Raw genomic sequence first — 13,684 nt, 5'->3', positions numbered from 1 at the left:
GCCTGGAGGGGTCAAAGTGTGGCCCTGTGTAGTCAAAAGGCCCCTTATCCCCAGGGGACCACAAGGTGGAGGAAGCCTTCTTAGCTGTGATTGAAAGCACCCACACAGGAACAAAAGCTTAAAGGCACTTCTTACTCTTTGTGGCTAAGTTCGGGGGGGTTTTTTAAGTATAAAATTCAGTAGCACGCTCCAGGAATAAATGTGATTTTCAATTCTTTCTCTCTGGTTTGTTAACAATGTGATAATGCCACCTCTGTCTACTAGATCAGAGTGCCTTTAACGTATTTGTTCTACTGTTCACTCACACACACATATACTGTTTGTGTATTTAAAAATACAAAGTAAAAAATACAAAGTTCTCATTATGTTTGGATTGTAAACTGATAGTTTTTTTTTTTCTCCTCAGTAAAACCCAACTTGAATGAGAAAACTATTTAAACAGCCTCAGTGCTTCGGTCTGATCATAAACATGAATGCCATATAAACAGTGTGCATAAAGCCTCGGTCACAACCGGCTGTACGTGCTCCTACGGCCGGTCTACGTGCAAAAAACGCAAGAAATGCATGGAGGGCGCGCGTGTGACGTGCTGATTTTCGAGCCGTAGACTGGCCGCAGAGGTTCTTTGTCATGTCAAACAAACTCTACGGGCGCTTACGTTTTTTTCAGGTTGCAAGACAAACTTACGGCCAACGTGCATCTTTCTCCATGAACAAAAAAAAGGCAGCGATTTGGGAAACGCCAAAAATCGCACGGCCAAAAAATCGTACATCCGGTTGTGACCTAGGCTTAACCATACACTACCATTCAAAAGTTTGGGGTCACCCAGACAATTTTGTGTTTTCCATGAAAAGTCACACTTATTTACCACCATAAGTTGTAAAATGAATAGAAAATATAGTCAAGACATTTTTCTGGCCATTTTGAGCATTTAATCGACCCCACAAATGTGATGCTCCAGAAACTCAATCTGCTCAAAGGAAGGTCAGTTTTATAGCTTCTCTAAAGAGCTAAATTGTTTTCAGCTGTGCTAACATGATTGTACAAGGGTTTTCTAATCATCCATTAACCTTCTGAGGCAATGAGCAAACACATTGTACCATTAGAACACTGGAGTGAGAGTTGCTGGAAATGGGCCTCTATACACCTATGGAGATATTGCACCAAAAACCAGACATTTGCAGCTAGAATAGTCATTTACCACATTAGCAATGTATAGAGTGGATTTCTGATTAGTTTAAAGTCATCTTCATTGAAAAGAACAGTGCTTTTCTTTCAAAAATAAGGACATTTCAAAGTGACCCCAAACTTTTGAACGGTAGTGTATGTGGCCAATAAACACTTCATGGATCTCCCACACAAATGGCGTCAGGGTTTGGTGCTAAGAAAGAACACAGATAACTAAGCTGAAAGACAGATAGGCAAAAAATGAATACTCACTCCCAATGAGGAAAGTATCTGTCATCTGGGGGGATGTCTGTCTTCAAAAGCAGGATCTCATGAAGCTCCAGAGTGAAAAGCTCAACATCAGTGACATCCAGGAACTCCTTCAAGTCTTTCTGGGCTTCAGCAGAAAGTGTCTCTCTATATTCCTTAGAAAGTCTTGGGATAGGGTTCTATAGAGAGCCACAATTAAAACAGAAATGCAACCAATATAATATTATATAGCTATACAATGTTAAAGTATTACTAGAATAGATTGTGCTATGTTTATGAATCTATAGGTGGGAGAGATGTTGTCCTTAAGCCAAATGATATTTGCTAGATGACACAACAATCAAAATAACATTACGGTCCTCATTTTAACAGACCAAAACACGAGGTCAAATGGCTTAAATGTGCAGACTGCGACATATGTTTTAACAAAATTCTGGCGCACTCTGGGAACACTTTCTCTGGATTTATGGTACAGCCTGGGCCTCTTTTCCCCATTTGGGGTCAGCCCAGGTCAAAGGTCAGCGAGTGGAATTAGGGACAAACTTAAATGGATGAGCAGAAGGTAGCCTAATTTAATTTTTCAAATTCAAATATGTGCTCGGTCTGAATACCAGTACACACGATTACTCTAAAATCACAAACGGCAATGTATTATTATTATTATACAGATATTCAAATTGTGCCAGCTATTAATGCGATTAACAGAAATCGACACACGTTAGTACCTTTAGGATATTATATTCTAGATGGTGAACATCAAAAAGAGAAATCCTACTTTGGTGATGCTGGACAATTCTGAAGCACTGAGAAATCACTGATTAAACTGGTTCTTGTGCTTCCCATTTATGCAACGATACATGACTCATGTGAAGAGAGATGTACTATCTCTTTGTGAATTTACATCCATCTGTTATCTGCAGCCGCTTATCCTGTGCAGGATCGCGGGCAAACTGGAGCCTATCCCAGCTGACTATGGGCGAGAGGCGGGGTACACCCTGGACAAGTCGCCAGGCCATCGCAGGGCTGACACATAGACACAGACAACCATTCGCACTCACATTCACACCTACGGTCAATTTAGAGCCACCAATTAGTCTAACCTGCATGTCTTTAGACTGTTGGGGAAACCGGAGCACCCGGAGGAAACCCACGCGGACACGGGGAGAACATGCAAACTCCACACAGAAAGACCCTCGCCGGCCACGGGGCTCAAACCCAGGACCTTCTTGCTGTGAGGCGACAGCGCTAACCACTACACCACTGTGCCGCCCATAATGATAGATGTCATTTCTCTTTACTTAGTTGAGTGGTTCTTGACATAATATAGATGACTACAGTTGTGGAATAGGTCTATTTATTGTATTTTTATTATTTACTATTTGATCTCAATTGCATTAAGAAGGCAAGAAATTGCATTAGTGAACTTTTGACAAGGCACCTGTTAATTGAAAGGCATTCCAGGCGACGACCTCATGAAGCTGGTTAAGCTAATGACAATAGTGTGCAAAGCACCATTGACGGAAACACTAGCTACTTTGAAGAATCTAAAATATGAAACATGTTTGGGGGGGTTTAACACTTTTTGTTTACCACATAATTCCATATATGTTCCATATGTTATTTCATAGTTTTGATCTCTTCAGTATTGTTCCGCGATGTAGAAAATAGTCCAAATACAGAAAAACCTATGAAGGAGTCGGGGTGTACAAACTTTTGACTGGTACTGTACGTATTTCCTAATGAATTGCATTTTATACGTTATAAGTACATTTCACTGCTAGCTATGCAACATTCAATATTGTTTTATCAATACTACTGATAATAATAATAATAATAGGGTGGCACGGTGGTGTAGTGGTTAGCGCTGTCGCCTCACAGCAAGAAGGTCCGGGTTCGAGCCCCGTGGCCGGCGAGGGCCTTTCTGTGTGGAGTTTGCATGTTCTCCCCGTGTCCGCGTGGGTTTCCTCCGGGTGCTCCGGTTTCCCCCACAGTCCAAAGACATGCAGGTTAGGTTAACTGGAGACTCTAAATTGACCGTAGGTGTGAATGAGAGTGTGAATGGTTGTCTGTGTCTATGTGTCGGCCCTGTGATGACCTGGCGACATGAGATGTTATAAAGATGAGGCATCTGAACTACACTGTTATTCCTGTAGTACACTACAAAATGCATTCCATCCTCAATAATATAGTACATACGCTATTCATATTCCAATTACTATTCAAATTACAGTATCTGGTTAGATACTTAGCCAGAAGGAGATTCATGTGTATTGAATCTAGGGAACAGCTATGGAACGAAGCCCCTCTGCAGCCGAGAACACCCTTCGGCCTGAGCTCTGTTATGATGCAGTGTGGATGTGAGTGTTGTGGAGGAATTCACCTGTCCTCTCTTCAGCTTCAGCTCACTCCTCCAACAGGTCAGCAGCTGCCATGTGGCTGTACATTGATCCAGCCTGATATCTGCCAGAGCCTAAAAACACAAACACTTACATAAGAGAAATAAACTGTGACTAACATTTTATTTGTGCTCACAAAAAAAAAAAAAAGGTACCGTATGGGTTCATGTGGCTACTGCTTATAAATAAAATTGTTTTCTGATACCATGTCCATACAGTAAATATAGCATATATACAGCGTTAGTCAAAATTATGTGAACATGAATGGATTATTTTTCTCCTGCAGATAGACGTACGTACGCCATGGGTGACATTTCCCCATGAAATGTGTGTCCGGGTTTTAAATGGCACTGTTGCTCGCTGTCAGTAAGAGTATTGAGACCAACAATACTAAGCAAACTACAAACATGGCCGCTCAAACTTACAATGCCCATGAGCCACAGTGCCCCCATTACCGGAGTATTGAACTCAGCTGCAGATCATTCACAATCAGCAACCACGCTACTTAAACCTCTCCCTCACAAACACTCATACCCCTTTTCCACCAAATCAGTTCCAGGGCTGGTTCGGAGCCAGTGCTGGTGCTGGTTCACAACTCGTTCAACTTGCGAGCCAGCTGAGAACCAGTTTGCTTTTCCATAGCTCACGGTGCTAAGGGGAGCCACGTCATTACGTCACTGTATACGTCAGTTACGTCGCTGTATATGTCAGTTACGTCGCTGTATACGTCAGTTACGTCGCTGCGTTTGCATAAACCTTGGCGCGAATATCGAAGCAAAAACAACACGGAAGAAGCCGCAGCAGCAGCAACAACAACAATAATAATAATGGATGACTTCGCATTTGTACAGCTGCTGCTTCTCGTCGCTTAAAAATGGCGACCTTTCGCGGTCTTGTTATTGTTGTTGGTCTTAACAACTCCGCCCCCCCGCTGACGTAAGCGGTTCTTTCCTCTGGCCCAGAGAGTTGGTGCTAGCCTGGAACCGGTTTTTCTGGCCCCAGAGCCAGTTCTTTGTCAGTGGAAACAGAAAACCCAGTTCCAAACTAAGCACTGGCCCCGAACCAGCCCTGGAACTGCTTTGGTGGAAAAGGGGCATCAGTGCAAAGTATTGTTCTGTGTTCTCCAGTCCATACCGAGCCTTTATATTTCTGCTTGCCTGCCGTTTTGACTCTCACTATCTTTCCTCGTCTACGCTTCTCGTCTTTCCTACGTTGTCCTGTTCGCCGATCGACCGACCCTCGCCTGCCTTTTGACCACGACTCTAGTTTCACGATTTGGCTCTGTTACCGTTTGCTCCCCGCTCTCCCCTGCAATTACATCTGTAAGTGCCTCCATCCTGACACTCGCTGGTTTTTGTGTGTTGAACATGATGGCAAACAAGTTGAGACCATCCTCTAAATCATCTTGCACATATGATGTATGTTTTGTGAATAAATGGTTTCTACCATTTAAGTGTTAACATAATTTTGACTAATGCTGTATATAGATTTACTCTATGTGAGACAGTAGCCACAAAAATGAAGCGTAATCCAAAAATTAACAATTTAAAAATCACAGAAGTAAAATATACCAAGCGTCTGTACTTACTCTTACCTCTTACATGTTTTCGAAACTGAAACCTCCAAACCGAGGCTGACATACACACGCTGTCGCCATGACCCAAACTCTTATTTCCCAGAAAAGGCCTGGTGCTAGAGCTCAGTGGTCTCAATACTCTTTTTCACAACTTCCCGTAACAACTCAGAAGTGTGTCACATCTACATCACACATGGGACCACTGGCCGAAGAAGGCGAGGAAAGGGGGACGACCTGGAGTATATTTTAAAATAGGAATGCAATTTCCCTCGGTAATAAGCATAAACATGTCTGAAAGTGACTTCTTTAGTCTAGTGCATTTATTTCGAATAGTGAACCGAACACCTGCATGCATATGCATAGTGCACTATTGTTACACTCATTCATGCATTCTTAGCGGAGCTCCTGTGTAGGTCAAAGGCCAGCACGAGCGGAGCCCCATAGGCGTAGAGTATGGATACATAAAGAAACCCATCGAGTTGTTTTCTGATGGTTTCGGTCCCGTGCGTACATGCCTGCCACCACAGGAAACCCAACAGCTGAGTAGTGAGTAACCCATCGAGTTGTTTTCTGATGAGTTAATTCTGTCTCAACATACCGTATTATGCGCGTTTATTCATTTTGATAACCGTGTAATAAGAACCCGAGACCTTCGTGCAAAACGTGCACACTTCTAAAAAAAAAGTTGATCTTTTACGAACAAACTATAACTCCAGAAAACTCTTTAATGGTCTTTCTAGTTTCATAAAACAATTTCTTGATATCATTATGTTAATAATGCCGATGCTGAGCGTTTTAAATATTTCCTCAGTTGCACTTTTTTTTTAACAAAACCTCTGTCATCTTTTCAGAGTCAAAGCTCTAATCCTCGGAGCTACATGTGCTGCATTCAAACGAGGTGTACATTCCCGGGAGTTTTTAATCCCACTGGGATTTTATCCCGGGTTTTTGTACCAGGCAGCGTATTCATTGTATTATATTTTATTTTCAATATAATATTATTTTTCCAATTTTTTTTTTTGTATTCTTGTCTCAGCAATGTTGAAATCGAATTTGTAAATAAAATCACCAACTCTACTCATCAGGCCAGAGTTATTCTCTTTCTGTGTATTAGAGCCCTGCACTCCCGTGGGAGTCCCGCGGGACTCGCGGGACCCGCCGCAAAGCAGTGCGTCGCGGGACAAATTTTGAAAGTTCATTGCGGGCGCGGGCGGGAGCAGGAGTGCACATATGCAGGCGCGGGCAGGAGCGGGAGTGCACATATGCGGGCGCGGGCGGGAGCGGTGATAAGCTGCAGTCCCGCTAACTAAAAACGTGTTTAAAATAAAATTTATAAATTATTAATTTATGTCTATCATATATAATTTGTGCTGGATATTTTATTTGGCATTAATAAAAACATTTTAAGATGCCTAAATTTGCAGAGAGAGTCAGATTGCCAGATTGAGTGAGGAATGGCATCTTAAATTTGCCATTGATCACCCTAACGGGCAATCCTTTGATCACTCTAATGACTCGCCGTTCACACCCAGCCTCCAGTGACCCACACTAACATGATGCCTCAATGACACCTTAGATGAGCTGGTCATCAGAATTCTGATTCTGATCCAGGAGAGGATAAATAACTCTCGTACGTTTCCGATTCCTTTCCTCTTCCGTGTTTGAGATCTCCGATCATGGCAGAAGAGCAGAGCTCCTTTACTGAAGCTCACAGTGCTTCAAAAGTAAGTGCTGCTTTAAAAAGAGGTACATTTACCGTTAAAAAGTCAAGAGTCCTGAAAAGAAATGTAACTAAATGTAACTAAAAGAATAAGTTCAAGAGTGCGATCCATCTCTCCTTTCACACTAATTATTCATAGGAGACGCACCACGGGAGAGCGCATACTTAAATGATTAGCCTACTTAAATAATAATTATTATTAGGTCTACATGCTGCCATTTCAACATTCCGAATTCAGAAACACGGTAAATAATAACAAACGTGAACATGAGCTGTAGATATTTATGCTCAAATCCACTCAAAGTAGGGGGCAGGGCACCATTACGCTGTGTCAAGACAAGAACTTTCCTGAGAAATAACGCGAACGTCTGCATCATGCGGGATTTGCGGGCGGGAGCGGGACAAAATATGGCAGGCGCGGGCGGGAGCGGGACTGAAAATTATAATTCTTTGCGGGCGCGTGCGGGAGCGGGACTGAAAAATCATAATTCTTTGCGGGCACGGGCGGGAGCGGGACTGCACAATGCGGGCGCGTGCAGGAGCGGGACTGAAAAATCATAATTCTTTGCGGGCACGGGCGGGAGCGGGACTGCACAATGCGGGCGCGGGCGGGAGCGGGACTGAAAAATCCGACCCGCGAAGACCTCTACTGTGTATGTTTTGTATGACATAAGGAAACAGTATAGTAACTAGATGTGTCACGTTCCTTATGTCTTCTTATTAAATCAAGTCATTAGTTTTCTTTTGTTACAGACATGTAAAAGTTTTTTTCCTTTACCTGACATGTTTCGACGGTGTAAAAGATAAAGCCACGCAAGAGAACCTCAAATCAGCAATAACAGACCACTGCAGAAGGGAAAATCATATAATGGACTGGGACAATGCTCAAATCATACAACAAGAGAACAACAGACACCACCGTTGGATTAAGGAGTGTCAATAGAAATCAGAAAGCGTAGCCCAAGAACAATAAACAGGGATGAGGGGGCATACATGCTCTCCCACACCTGGAGCGCCGTCCTGAGGGGGCAACACTGACAGCAGGAGGTGTGACCGACCTGTCAATGTTGACAGGGAGGGCACACCTCCGTAACATCAGCTGATTACAAAAGCACGTCACACACCAACATCCGGGTGACCCTCTGATGAAGACGGAAGTTACACCGTCGAAACATGTCAGGTAAAGGAAAAAAACTTTTACATGTCTGTAACAAAAGAAAACTAATGACTTGAGTATAGTAACTATAACGGTAAAGAAATAAAACAAACGAGGTTGGCTATGATATAAGAAAATTCTGCAACTCAGAAACAGATGGGCGCTCCGCTTTTAGGCAGTGCCTCAATCTATATATCACAACACGATGACATAGTGGCTACTGCCTCACTTCGCCTCTATGAAGCAGTAGCCACAAAAGTCATTAAAACAATATTGAAACTGAAAAATGGACCAAATCAGCCCAACAGTCTTCATGTTCTGTGTTTGAAAATAGCACGCATGTAGAGAAAGCAGGAATTATTGCAATAGGAATAATTATCTGTGTGAAATAAGAACAGAACCAGTCAAAGCAGGAGTTCAGCTAAAAATTGCATTTTATAGACTGACCTTAGTATTCTAATGGCAGATAGAACCTTATATTATTCATTCACATTTCATTCCCTTTTTCTTCTCCAAATATACTCAGTCAGCTGATACACAGAGTCCTAAGGGTGTGAACAAGGTTGCCAGATGCAGCCCGCTTGGAGTATTTTAGAGCCTGCTGATCTCCTTTTTCACACAAGGCAGTCTCCAGAGTTTACACAGAATTGTGCAAAAAACAAAATAAGTCCCGTGAGCAGCAGTTTTGCAGGTGCCTTATTAACGAGAGAGGTCAGAGGAGAATGGCCAGCATGGTTGGAATCAGCAGGAAGGCTATGGTCACGCAAATAACAACTCTTTACAACCATGGTGAGCAGAAAAGCATATCAGAAAGCACAACATGGCAAACCTTGAGGCAGATAAGCTACAACAGGATTCTGAGGTGGTGTTTACATTAGATCGTATCCGTCTCGTTTTCATCGCGGATGCACTGTCCGTCTACATTAAAACGCCGGGAAACGACTCCACAGGCGGAACAACTTGAATCCGCCAGGGCCCACGTATTCAACCCAGTTCGTATCTGATCCGGTGCTGTGTAAACATTGAGGAACGAGGAAACGCTGTGCTGAGCTCTAGCTGACGTCGTCATTGGACAACGTCACTGTGACATCTACCTTCCTGATTCGCTGGCGTTGGGATCACACACACAGCGGCTCAGTCCCGAATCACTGCTCGTGCGCTTCACTCGCGCGCTCTGTGAGCTGCGCAGGGCCGGAGTGCGCACCCTCCAGAGGGCACTCGCTGTTCAGGGCGGAGTGATTTGGAGCGCAGGAGGAAGCGCTGAGCCGCACTGAGGTTTATTTACACATTTCAACTTATTTACCTCCTTCAGGCGCTTAAACTCAGTGAGAACATGAACATCACAGCCAGGTGTGTTTATCTGCTGGAGAAGGTGTTCGCTTGCCATCCTTCCGCTTGCAAGTGGTGAGTGACTTGCGCATGGCTAATATACTGAGATCATGTGACGTGCCGTCTAATTAGTCATGTGATTAGCGTATCCGTGTATTGGCGTTGCTGTGTGCACGCGAATCGTGTATTGGCGTTGCTGTGTGCACGCGAATCGTTTTAAAAACGTTAATCTGATGATCCGCTGAGACGGTCTAATGTAAACACCACCTGAGACTACACCGCACGCACAGACTCTCTGAAACTAGACAGCTGAAGATTAAAAAGCCATCACCTAAACAGATCTAGATACAGCCCTGTGGGAGATGTACTGTAATTGCCATTTAAATTCACCTTTAACTCTAGTTTTGAATAAAAATACACATTTCAGACACCAAAATGTCTTGGCTTACTGACAACATTGATGGTGAGTGGAAATTTTTTTTTAATGAAATTAAAAAATATGGGTGATGTTGTGGTTAGCACTGTCGCATCACAGCAAGAAGGTTCTGGGTTCGAGCCCAATGGCTGGCGGGGGCCTTTCTGTGCGGAGTTTGCATGTTCTCCCCGTGTCCGCGTGGGTTTCCTCCGGGTGCTCCGGTTTCCCCCACAGTCCAAAGACATGCAGGTTAGGTTAACTGGTGGCTCTAAATTGACCGTAGGTGTGAATGTGAGTGTGAATGGGTGTTTATCTCTATGTGTTAGCCCTGTGATGACCTGGCGACTTGTCCAGGGTGTACCCCGCCTTTCGCCCATAGTCAGCCGGGATAGGCTCCAGCTTGCCTGCGACCCTGTAGAACAGGATAAGTGGCTACAGATGATGGATGGATGGAAAATAAAAAAATAAAACTATCACTTTAGCATTAAAATGCATATATGGAATGGTGCCATACATTTAGAGTTTATTAAAAGAAAGTGGTTGTAATATGAAAGAATAAAAAGTGCCTCGATATGACTGTATATAAAATGACCGGAAAGCAAAAAATCAGCCTTTTTCCGAGTTAAATGAATATTTGTGAATAAAGACTTTATCTCATCTCATCTCATCTCATTATCTCTAGCCGCTTTATCCTGTTCTACAGGGTCGCAGGCAAGCTGGAGCCTATCCCAGCTGACTACGGGCGAAAGGCGGGGTACACCCTGGACAAGTCGCCAGGTCATCACAGGGCTGACACATAGACACAGACAACCATTCACACTCACATTCACACCTACGGTCAATTTAGAGTCACCAGTTAACCTAACCTGCATGTCTTTGGACTGTGGGGGAAACCGGAGCACCCGGAGGAAACCCACGCGGACACGGCGAGAACATGCAAACTCCGCACAGAAAGGCCCTCGCCAGCCCGGGCAATATTATTAATATAACTTGAAATTGAATCATTCAATAACATTAATGAGCTAATTTTGTACAAGAGGTTCCTCTCTCCATTTTTTTTAGAAAATATGGTCATTAAGAATTAATATCAGTGCATTATAATAGAAGCATAGTAGATTATGATAATGCACACAGCTGTAATCTGACCTTTTCTACACTGCTGGAGATGTGCTGCTGCATCTTGAGAGACTCGTGAAGGTAGGATAGTAGTTGGGATTTTGGATGCCCTCCAGTTTTCCCCAGGAAACGCAGACCAATCTCCAGAGCATACACAGCATCACACACATCAGTGAAGGAGCGCAGAACTGTTCTGATCGAGCTGCACACCGAGCCCTTCAGCGGCTCCTGATCAGCCGAAAGACGAGAAATAACATTCAGTATATTTCTACAAACTGCACCAGAAGTTTCAGAAGTAATTTGTCGGAATGATGTCATGACCAAACGCCACTGAGCTGTACAGAAATTGGACTATTTCATTCATTGAGCTTCAATATCTGAAGTTCACTCAGATGGCCTTTAGCCAAGAGGTGAAAATAAAAGTGAAATACTCCGTGATTAGTTCTATCAAGTGGCAGTGTTCACCTGCGGTATCTTGCTTCGGACATCTTTCAAAACCTCTGAAAAATCTTGATGATGTCTCTTCAGATACTTTTCAGTGTCCTGCAAGTGTTAAACAGATAGTATTAACAAATCACCTGCAGAATTATTTTACTCCCAATATAGGATACACTTAACTTTTGTTAAGTGTATCCTATATCATCAGTAAACAGACTCGTATCACTTATCTAAGCCGACTCGCATACAGTGGTGCTTGAAAGTTTGTGAACCCTTTAGAATTTTCTATATTTCTGCATAAATATGACCTAAAGCATCATCAGATTTTCACACAAGTCCTAAAAGTAGATAAAGAGAACCCAGTTAAACAAATGAGACAAAAATATTATACTTGGTCATTTATTTATTGAGGAAAATGATCCAATATTACGTATCTCTGAGTGGCAAAAGTATGTGAACCTTTGCTTTCAGTATCTGGTGTGACCCCCTTGTGCAGCAATAACTGCAACTAAACGTTTGCGGTAACTGTTGATGGGTTTCTTCACATGAGCTGCTCGCTTCAGGTCCTTCCACAACATTTCACAATGTTCACAAACTTTCAAGCACCACTGTACTGGTATCTTACTCTGTAATTTAATGTCAATAAAGCATTAACAGCATGATGTAAGAGATTAGTAAGTAGATTAGTTTACTAACTGTCTGGATACGTGGCTTGCCAGCGAAGAAGCATCTATGAAGTTGTTTCTCAATAGCCTGCAGGTCGTAGTCACTGGCAGTTTGTTGACCTTTCACCAGTGTGTAGTGGCAATGAGCTAACACCAGGGGCAGCAGCTCCTTCTCTGGGTGGCACAGTGCCAACTGGCTCTCAGACAGCGCCCCCACAGGAACACTATAGTCACTGCAGGACACAAAAGGGCAAATTAAAATTTAAGTCACAAAACGACAACCTTCACTTTCTCCGCCAGCACACACAGACAAACCTGTCTTCCTGAAAGCTGAGTTTCTGAGCTTCTCGCACCAGGCTGTTGTGAGTTTCTGACAGCAGGTCGATCAAAGCGTTGAGACATGAGCCTGGTCCATGACGGCTCAGGCACAGAAACTGACCGGGACTGTCCATGGTTATGTCCTTCTCACACAGTCCTGGATCCAAACCGACAGCAGCTAACACATACCAAACACACATACACTTACACACTCACTCATGTTTACTATGTCACAAGTCCAGTCCCAGGAAACCTGGGTGAAACGTGCATTGCAGGGCATCATGTGTATATACACACACACACACACACTGCACCACCGTGCTGCACATATTGAGGTATTTCACCTGACGTCACAGGGTCACGTGACGCCCCGGTGTCCGCCATTTTGAACGTCAAGCTACATACTAACGCTGCAGACAGAGAGGGAGAACCAGCTTGAAAAAAAACGTGTTACAGACACCTAGAATAGATTAATTTGTCAGTAAGCACTCTATAAATAACCATGGTGTTTGCTTGTTGTGCTGTGGGCTGCCACAACAGACAGGGACAGCGTGCAGGACGCTCCTTTTACCGGTTTCTAGTGATGGGAATTTCGGCTCTTTTTCAGGAGCCGGCTCTTTTGGCTCTTCTTACTATAAGGAGCCGGCTCTTTCGGCTCCCAAACGGCTCCTGAGATTTTATTTTTGATTTAATTGCTGCAATTAACTAGTTAATTAATTACATTATTATTTATATTTTATCAATAGGATGTAGGGCTGGGAATATTAACGCGTTAATCGCGATTAGATTAATGTAAATTGTGATCGCGAATATTTTTTTTAATCGCGATCAGAGTTTACCAGCATTTTCCGCACTTCTACCATCCGCATGCAGCTCCTCTGGTTGTATTAATTAAACTCATTTTCGGTTAAACGCGCTATTTCGAGTTTGCTAGTCTTTTGTTCCTTCTACGCATCCGTAGGCAGCTCGAGCGGAAGCGTGTGGTTTCCATCGAGTCGTTGGCATTGGCATGGAAGGACACGCTGTTGTCTTCAGTTTAGTCCTCTTTTGTGATGGATAAGCAACAGTTTTCTGGACCTCTGAATGGTTTGTTTGAATTTAAAAAACATCCAGACGGACA

At 43.3% G+C, this 13,684-nt stretch overlaps 1 protein-coding gene across 1 annotated transcript in view; it reads right to left on the bottom strand.

Annotated features, from left to right (window-relative positions):
• The window catches only part of rnf213b (ring finger protein 213b), a 140,818-nt gene that overhangs the window by 2,939 nt on the left and 124,195 nt on the right, over positions 1-13,684 (bottom strand). The window contains exons 57-62 of the mRNA XM_060940238.1: positions 12,562-12,742; positions 12,278-12,479; positions 11,609-11,686; positions 11,174-11,371; positions 3,816-3,905; positions 1,439-1,614 (exon numbers count right to left, since the gene is read on the bottom strand). Of these exons, the coding sequence (XP_060796221.1) occupies positions 1,439-1,614; positions 3,816-3,905; positions 11,174-11,371; positions 11,609-11,686; positions 12,278-12,479; positions 12,562-12,742 (925 nt within the window). The remainder of the gene's footprint in view (positions 1-1,438; positions 1,615-3,815; positions 3,906-11,173; positions 11,372-11,608; positions 11,687-12,277; positions 12,480-12,561; positions 12,743-13,684) is intronic.

Source organism: Neoarius graeffei, chromosome 14 (genome assembly GCF_027579695.1).
Source record: "Neoarius graeffei isolate fNeoGra1 chromosome 14, fNeoGra1.pri, whole genome shotgun sequence".
Classification (NCBI taxonomy): Eukaryota; Metazoa; Chordata; class Actinopteri; order Siluriformes; family Ariidae; genus Neoarius; species Neoarius graeffei.
This window is presented reverse-complemented; position numbering and strand designations above follow the sequence as displayed.